We start from the raw sequence: 10,000 nt of genomic DNA on the forward strand, positions 1-10,000 counted from the left end.
CAGACAGACAGACAGACAGATAGATAGATAGATAGATAGATAGATAGATAGATAGATAGATAGATAGATAGATAGACAGACAAAAAGACAGACAGACAGACAGAGAGACAGACAGACAGACAGACAGACAGACAGACAGACAGACAGACAGACAGACAGACAGATAGATAGATAGATAGATAGATAGATAGATAGATAGATAGACAGACAGACAGACAGACAGACACACAGACAGACAGACACACAGACAGACAGACACAAAGGAGGGTTAATTTTATACGAGTCTGACTTGAATTCTCACTTACACTAACTGTGGGCTCACACCAAAAGCTTAATAATCGACAGTGGCAGCCATTACTCATTCATATTTTTCTACCAAAAAGGAAGAAGGATATAACTTTAAAAGGCTAATTAACGTAATGTTGAAATAAAAACTGCAGTTTTATTATTATTTCTATTTTTTGAATATGTAAAAGCCTATATAGAATGCAGCGGAAATGTGAACATAGTATGGACAAGGTAGCGGATCATGAGGAGATATTCACTGATTTTGACAACATGCGTTCTCCAGAATCACTGACTGCACCTTTAAAAACCAAGCTACAGAAAACAGAGCACTTACTGCCAGTTGTGTATGTTAAAAGTCGCGGCTGCTGTAAACAGACGCCTACGGACAGTATATGGAGCAAGTCATAACATTGATGATAAACAGTGTTGAGAGTTTCCCTGTTAAAGTGTTGCTCAGATTCCACAATGGCATCACAACCAGACAGTTATAGTTTGATTACGTCAATTATTTAAAGGTGCTATGAGGAACTTTTAAATATTTCTGAAACAGTCAAATTTTTCCTCTGATGATCATACATTACATGTAACAGCAAATGAGACCATCAGTGTAAAAGAATGCTATTTTTATATAGTTTTTCTTTATGCCTTTGTCATGGGGTATACGCTCACCCAGGAACAACAGCTGGACATTTTAGAAGATACATATTCTCATATTTGAATAAACAAACTTTACGCACAGGAAAAAAATGTGCACAACTACCACACCACGAGTGACCCAAGGTTTTGTTCTCTAATTAGATTTGTTTAGGCTTGGTTAGATCTTAGTATATTCTCTGTGGGACTATAACTTGATTAAATAAAAGGCTAAATAAATAATGAAAAGTCTGCGAGTGTGTGTGTGATATGTATCTGTAATGGACCAAGGACCAGATTCCAGCAGTGTGTGTGTGTGTGTGCGTGTGTGCGTGCGTGTGTGTGTGTGTGTGTGTGTGTGTGTGTGTATCGCCGTAGCAACAGCACATTACATAAACCCCAACATACAAAAACAGCTTCTGGACTGGAAAGCAAAAGATAGAAGTGGACATTACGTATGTATGAACCCATTCACCTCCACACACAGTTACAACAAGGGCTGGTTAGATTAGGTCTGTCTGTCTGTCTGTCTGTCTGTCTGTCTGTCTATCCATCCATGTACCCGTCCATCCATCAATCCGTTTTTCTATCTATCTATCTATCTATCTATCTATCTATCTATCTATCTATCTATCTATCTATCTATCTATCTATCTATCTATCTATCTATCTATCTATCTATCTATCTATCTATCTATCTATCTATCTATCTATCTATCTATCTATCTATCTATCTATCCATCCATCCATCCATCCATCCATCCATCCATCCATCCATCCATCCATCCATCCATCCATCCATCCATCCATCCATCCATCCATCCATCCATCCATCCATCCATCCATCTATCTATCTATCTATCTATCTACCTATCCATCCATCCATCCATCCCTCCCTCCTCTTACCCATCGATCCCTCGCACGCACGCACGCACGCACACACACACACACACACACACACACACACACACACACACACACACACACACTCACCCCCCCCCCCCCCACACACACACACACACTCACCCCCCCCCCCCACACACACACACACACACTCACCCCCCCCCCCCCCCCCCACACACACACACATGACACATCTTACCCATGGATCCCTCGTAGTTTTCCGACTCTATTCCCAGGAAGCTGTTGACTTTCTTCACCGCCGCCATCTGAACCTCCAGATCAGCCAAGTTCCTCACAACCCAGTTCAGGTAGTTAGTCACCTGCACACACAGACAATACATCACTGTTTACTGTAATAAGTGTGTGTGTGTGTGTGTGTGTGTGTGTGTGTGTGTGTGTGAAAGATTAAAGATAATTTTTTGACCATTTTCAAGCTTTATTAGACAGTATAGGGTTGAAATGGGGAGACAGACAGAGAGAGAGGGGGGGGGATGACCTGCAGTAAAGGTCCACGGGTCGGATTTGAACCCGCGACCACTGCAACGAATTTGGAGCCAATATGGTACGCGCTCTATCCACTACGCCACCGGAGCGCCCGAGAATGGATCATGTTTACTGTATTAAAAGGTGCTCCGAGGAACTTTCTAGTGTGTGTTAATTCTAGCGCCCCCTTTGGACGAAAGTGGTAGTGTTTTTACCACGCCAGCTGTTGTTCCTGGGTGAGCGTATACCCATGACAAAGGCATTAAGAAAAACTATATAAAAATAGCATTCTTTGCACTGATGGTCTCGTTTGCTGTTACATGTAATTTATGATCATCAGGGGAAAAATAAAACGGTTTAAGAAATATTTAAATATTAAATATCTAAAAGACGAATTTCAATGTGCCTTGTGTAAATTGACTAATAAAGAAAACTTAAAGCCCTACTTCACCGGTGGAAATATGAAGGTGTATTGAACTCTGAGATCCTATGTAGTATAAATGTGCAAAAAGTTTAAAAATCGGTTCATCCTAGCCTGAGAAAACGCAGAAAGAGTGTTTTATGGTCTCACTGTCTAACCCTAGATTTTCACACATGGGAAAATGTAGGGTTAGGATTAACAGGACAGCTGGGCCAAGGGAAGACTGAGTGAAGACTGAGGGAAGAAAAACCTAATTCATTATATTTTAATAGTTATTTTATAATGATAGAACGCCGGTTCCGTATGGGTGAAGTATTCCTTTAAGTTAAACTCTTACCGTGAGAGCGTACGTGAGTCCGAGGCCGACCAGACTTTCAGAACAATCCTCTGAGAACAGGATGAAGGCTCCTGCTGCTGCCAGAACTATCACTGATCCTAGGTAGTCCTGCACAGAGAAGACATTTAAAAAAAATTATTTGATTTATTTGCACAATAAAAACGACATAAAACAAAGGCAACACAAATATAACATAATATATGAATATAAATAAAAAGGAAAATAAAAAATATAAAAAAAAATTGTGCAGTTCAGATTTTAAAAAAAACAAGAGGCTTGCAAAGGAAATCTCACCTCAAAGGCCGTAAAAAAAAAGTTAATTAAATAAAAAGTCAGAAGACTGTTTACTCTGAAAGCATAATCATTAATTTGTTTAAACCTGCAGTGTGTAGAATTTTGGGTTTTATTTCCTAGCAGATTTTGTAGAAAGTAATTATAATATCCATAAGTACATTTAATTTAGTGCATAATAGCTGAAAAATTTATTTTGAATTATTATTTTTTTCCATAGAAAGGATCTCATATATCTCCATATTTCTGCATATTTTGGACCAAGGCCTAGTGCCGCCATCTTGAAAGTGTCATAGTTGGAATGTCATCAGGTGCATTGTTTAAAATGTAGAATTGTTCTTGTCCTTGAAGGCCACTGTAGCTTCTGTTATTATTCTAAAGGGTTGGGGTTACCCAGGGAGCGTTGCATTCTAGAACTTTGTAAAACTTTCTTGATGATGTCATATTACACACTGCACCTTTAAGTTTGAAAACAGGTCTACAAATAAACCAAGTGTAGAAGGGTAAAATAAACATATATTCCTGTATATTTTTGGAGGCCAATGACTTCTGAAATTATGATACATTTTACTTTTATATTGTGGTCCATCCGAGCTTAAAAAAAACTATGAAGACATGCATATGTGTCTGTGAGAAAGTCAGTTTCCATAGAATAGTCCCTATGTTCCAATACCCATACTTCCCTACTATTTAGTATGCCATAAAGACATTTAGGATGTCCCAAAACATGCACGTCAATTGTAGTATGCTGAAAATACATAAATGCCCCACTAAATCCAATTGCATTTTGGAGTATTCGTCTTTATTCTTGACGTTTCTCGACATAATGAAAAAAAATCTTCCTTATCTGATTTTTTTTCTCTCTCCTGTGGCCCTAAAACTCTCCTGTACTTTAGTATGTAGTGTAGTAAAAAGAAAAAGTATGTGATTTGGAATGCAGGGTAAGTCTCACCGTCCTGACTTCCAGCCAGCGGTTGGCAGCAGAGAGGAACAGGTAGGCCGTGTTGTTGGTGTCAGTCAGCTCCAACATGCGCTGTTTGAAACGAGCCTCGTGTCTGCAACACACAGTAAGTTAACATCACATAATGTCATAACTGCCATCGGTGTATTAGTGTGTGTATGAATGGGTGAATGTGGTAAGATATGTAAAGCGCTTTGGGGCTGAGAAAATCGGCTAGAAGGCGCTATATAAGTCAAGTCCATTTACCATTTACCATTTATATATAAATACAGCCCCAGAAAAAAATGAAGAGACCAGTCTGGATTTTTCTTCTTTATATCTACATTACTTATTTAATATATATTTTATATTTTTTATATTTATATATATATATCATGTCTGCAATAAACATTAAGTTAACATTACATATAAACTACAAAGAGGCAATGAAGAAAGAAAAAAAAGGACAATTGTACATGTTGTTCATGGTTTGATTATGAAGACATCTTCCTAAAAAAACATGCCGAAAACGCATCCTTAAAGGCCTACTTCACCGGTTTGAATATGAAGTTGTATTGAATTCTGAGATCCTATGTAGTATAAATGTGCAAAAAAAATTAAAATCGGTTCATCCTAGCCTGAGAAAAGAAATATAGGGTTAAAAAAAACGTACTTTGCAAATATTACTGTGATGTCACAGTAAAAGACATCACAGTAATATTTACAAAGTAAGTTTTTTTTAACCCTATATTTCTCTTTCTGTGATGTCACGAGAAAGAGAAATATAGGGTTAAAAAAAACACTCTTTCTGCCTTTTCTCAGGCTAGGATGAACCGATTTCAATTTTTTTCGCACATTTATACTACATAGGATCTCAGAATTCAATACACCTTCATATTCAAACCGGTGAAGTAGGTCCTTAAAGACCTCTACAAAGCATTTCTTGCTCCATAAAATGAAAGCATTCAAAGTCCGCTCTGCAAATATCCCTGACACCAACATGATGCAAAAATGAAACAAAGATTCCAACTTTAGATCTGCAGCTCTGGAAAAAATTAAAGAGACCAGTCCAAATGTTTGAGTGTCTCTTGTTGGACTATTTATAGGCGTATGTTTGAGTAGAATGAACATTTTGGTTTTGCGCCATAAACTATCGACAATATTTAATAACAAATTCCAGGTGAAAACATTGTCATTAAGAGCATTTCCATTAATAAGGAATGTAGAGATGAAGATTTAAGACAGCAGTTTGTAAACGCTGCCATACTGAGGAATACAGAGAGAGTTTTGTGGAGCTGATAATAGGCTTCATCAACTTTGTGTCAATTAGTTTGGTGATTGCTAAATGTAACCAACATTTATTTATATATAAAAAGTTACGCACTATAGCTTTAACATTTAGGTAGGTTTTGGCAAAGTTCAAAACTCTCTACAGTCAATATAAAAATACATTTTTAAAGATATTAAACCGATATATGAAGCATTTTATGACATTAAAATAGGCCACTCGTTTTAAACGGAAAGAGCAAGTTGTACAGGAGAAATAAATTGATGGTAAACAAATGGACATATATAACCAGAACTCGGTTTGGAGGGAGACCAGTAGATAAAATGATTGCCAAGAATATGTCCCAACACCAGAGTCACTGTGTGTGTGTGTGTGTGTGTGTGTGTGTGTGAGAGAGAGACTCTTCCAGTGTGTGTGTGTGTGTGTGTGTGTGTGTGTGTGTGTGTTTGTGTCTTCCAGTGTGTGTGTGTGTGTGTGTGTATGAGAGAGACTGTTCCAGTGTGTGTGTGTGTGTGTGTGTGTGTGTGTGTGTGTGAGAGTATTCTTGTCAATGTGTGTGTGTGTGTGTGTGTGTGTGTGAGTATTCTTGTCTATGTGTTTGTGTGTGTGTGTGTGTGTGTGTGTGAGTATTCTTGTCTATGTGTTTGTGTGTGTGTGTGTGTGTGTGTGAGAGTATTCTTATCTATGTGTTTGTGTGTGTGTGTGTGTGTGTATGTGTGTGTCTCTTCCATTGTGTGTGTGTGTGTGTTTTCCAGTGTGTGTGTGTGTGTGTGTGTGTGTGTGTCTCCTCCAGTGTGTGTGTGTGTGTGTGTGTCTCTTCCAGTGTGTGTGTGTGTGTGTGTGTGTCTCTGTTCCAGTGTGTGTGTGTGTGTGTGTGTCTGCGCGCGCCTGTGTGTGTGTGTGTGTCTCTGTTCCAGTCTGTGTGTGTGTGTCTCTGTTCCAGTCTGTGTGTGTGTGTCTCTGTTCCAGTCTGTGTGTGTGTGTGTGTGTCTCTCCTCCAGTGTGTGTGTGTGTGTCTCTTCCAGTGTGTGTGTGTAGCAGGAAGTCCATTGGGAGGAGAGAGGAGAAAGCGTGAGACTGTTTAATGTTGGATTAGACCAGCGATGGGAAACAGAGAGGAGACAGAAATACAAGAGGATCCTTCTGCTGCTACAACTCAAGCTAGATCTAAACTAAACCTGCTATCACCACGGTTATGAGGACTGTTAGACTATTATTAAATACACTTTTCACACCAAAATAACCCTGTAGATGGATACTGTTTCATAATGTGAATTAACCCACTTTAAAGGTGCAGTGTGTAATATGACATCATCAAGAAAGTTCTACAAAGTTCTAGAATGCAACACTCCCTGGGTAACCCCAACCCTTTCGAATAATAACAGAAGCTACAGTGGCCTTCAAGGACAAGAACAATTCTACATTTTAAACAATGCACCTGATGACATTCCAACTATGACACTTTCAAGATGGCGGCACTAGGCCTTGGTCCAAAATATGCAGAAATATGGACATATATGAGACCCTTTCTAAGGAAAAAATAAATAAAAAATTGAGCTATTATGCACTAAATTAAATGTACTTATGGATATTATAATTACTTTCTACAAAATCTGCTAGGAAATAAAACCCAAAATTCTACACACTGCAGGTTTAAAATAGGCAATTTGGTGGTTTGTTCCCCCGTCTCCCCGCCACATGTCCAAGTGTTCCTGAGCAAAGAGACACTGAACCCTAAATTGCTCCCGATAGTTAGCCTGCTATCGGTGTATGAATGTGTGTGTGAATGGTAACAGGTCTCCCTTGTCTTGCTCAAGGACACTTTAAAATGTGGACAGGAGGAGTGGAGCAATAGGAATTCAACCACCAACCCTGCAATGATTTGAACCAATTCATGGCTGTGTTTTAAGCCATACAGGTCTATTTATACAGTCATGTTGAAGCTCGATTCATGTTTATTTACATGATAATTTAATTAGGCATGGACACGTCATGAGACATCTCCATGGGAAATGCAAAACCATGAGTAGTGTGTAGCATATGGAGGCATAACAAATGTGTGTGTGTGTGAGTGAGTGAGTGAGTGAGAGAGTGAGTGAGTGAGTGAGTGAGTGAGTGAGTGAGTGAGTGAGTGAGTGAGAGTGTGAGAGAGAGAGTGTGTGTGTGTGTGTGTGTGTGTGTGTGTGTGTGTGTGTGTGTGTGTGTGTGTGTGTGTGTGTCTGTCTGTGCGTGCATCTGTGCGTGCATCTGTGTGTGTGTGAGTGTGTGTGTGTGTGCGTGCTTCTGTGTGTGTGTGTGTGTGTGTGTGAGTGAGTGAGTGAGTGAGTGAGTGCGTGTGTGTGAGTGCATCTGTGCGTGCATCTGTTTGTGTGTGTGTGTGTCTGTGCGTGCATCTGTGTGTGTGTGTGTGTGTGTGTGTGTGCGTGTGTGTTACCTGAATGCTCTTATAGTGGTCAGACCTTCTGCGGTCTCAGAGAAGTGGCAGAGCAGAGGGAGCTGTGTGGAGTCGTCGAGGTCCTGTAGATCCCTGTGAAAGAGAGAGAATACACAATATGTACAGTCATATGAAAAAGTTTGGGAACCCCTCTCAGCCGGCATTATAATTGACTCTGCTTTCACAAAAAAAAGATAAAAGTGGGATGTCTTTAATTTACCAGGAACAGCTAAGTACTGGGATGTTTTCCAAACAAAGATTTTTTGAAAAGCAGTATTTGGTTGTATGAAATAAAATAAAATGTGAAAAACTGGCTGTGCAAAAATATGGGAACCCCTGTGGTTTTGTTGATTTTAATGCCTGTAACAGCATGTAAAACTGATGACTTTAAACGCAAAGTTGGTTGGATTATGTTGTTAAGCCTTGAACCTCATAGAATTGTCTGTTTAATCATGAGAAAATGTATTTTAGGTGCCTAAATGCAAGTTGCACTTCTCTTTGACTCTCTGCTGAAGTGAAACAGAATGGGATCATCAAAACAGCTCCCAAAAGATCTGAAAAACAAAGATTGTTCATTGTCATGGTTTAGGGGAAGGCTACAAGAAGCTTTCCCAAAGGTTTCAATTGTCAATTTCGACTGCAGGGAACGTTGTCAGGAAATGGAAGGACACAGGCATAGTGGCAGTTAAACCCAGGCATGGCAGACCAAGAAAAAAACAGGAGCGGCATAGGTGGAGGATTGTGAGAATGGTTGCACACAACCCACAGATCACCTCCAAAGACCTGCAAGAACATCTGGCTGCAGATTGTGTATCTGTACATCGTTCAACAATTCAGCGCAATTTGCACCAAAACATCTGCTTTTTATAAAGACTTAATTTTTGTCTCATCAGTCCAAAGCATTTTCTTCCAATATGAAGCTGGCTTGTCTAAATGAGCTTTTGCATACTCCATGCAACTGTATCTGTGGCTTGGGCGCAGAAAGGGCTTCCTTCTCATCACCCGGCCATACAGATGTTTTGGTGCAAATTGCACTGAATTGTAGAACCATGTACAGATACACAATCTGCAGCCAGATGTTCTTGCAGGTCTTTGGAGGTGATCTGTGGGTTGTCTGCAACCATTATCACAATCCGCCGCATATGCCGCTCTTGTACTTTTCTTGGTCTGCTAGACCTGGGTTTAACTGCAACTGTGCCTGTGTCCTTCCATTCCCTGACAACGTTCCTTGCAGTAGAAATTGACAATTGAAACCTTTGGGAAAGCTTCTTTTAGCCTTCCCCTAAACCATGACAATGAATAATCTTTGTTTTTAAGATCTTTTGGGAGCTGTTTTGATGATCCCATTCTGTCTCACTTCAGCAGAGAGTCAAAGAGAAGTGCAACTTGCATTTAGGCACCTAAAATACATTTTCTCATGATTAAACAGACAATTCTATGAGGTTCAAGGCTTAACAACATAATCCAACCAACTTTGCGTTTAAAGTCATCAGTTTTACATGCTGTTACAGGCATTAAAATCAACAAAACCACAAGGGTACCCATATTTTTGCACAGCCAGTTTTTCACATTTTATCTTATTTCATACAACCAAATACTGCTTTTCAAAAAATCTTTGTTTGGAAAACATCCCAGTACTTAGCTGTTCCTGGTAAATTAAAGACATACCACTTTTATCTTTTTTTTTGTGAAAGCAGAGTCAATTATAATGCCGGCTGAGAGGGGTTCCCAAACTTTTTCATATGATTGTACATGAGTTTATATGCATTTTGTAAGTATGTATATATGTGTGTACATGTAATACACAATTAAAGGTACAGTGCGTAATATAGAAGAATTTTGGCGTCTTTTAGTAGTGAACGTTCTAGATGTCAACGCTCCCTTGCTAACCCCTCCCCCTTTGGGTAGAATTTACAGAAGCTACGGTGGCCTTCAAGGACAAGAAGCTATAGTTACTAAAGATGGCATCATCCACCACCACT

General features: G+C 39.4%; 1 protein-coding gene across 1 annotated transcript in view; it reads right to left on the reverse strand.

Moving 5' to 3' along the window:
• abcc9 (ATP-binding cassette, sub-family C (CFTR/MRP), member 9) overlaps positions 1-10,000 on the reverse strand; it is a gene marked incomplete at both ends in the record, with an annotated part of 82,292 nt that overhangs the window by 19,802 nt on the left and 52,490 nt on the right. The window contains 4 exon segments of the mRNA XM_080051029.1: positions 2,024-2,144; positions 3,066-3,173; positions 4,309-4,411; positions 8,019-8,111. Of these exon segments, the coding sequence (XP_079907155.1) occupies positions 2,024-2,144; positions 3,066-3,173; positions 4,309-4,411; positions 8,019-8,111 (425 nt within the window).

This window comes from Ammodytes marinus (assembly GCF_949987685.1).
Source record: "Ammodytes marinus genome assembly, chromosome: 22".
Lineage (NCBI taxonomy): Eukaryota > Metazoa > Chordata > Actinopteri > Uranoscopiformes > Ammodytidae > Ammodytes > Ammodytes marinus.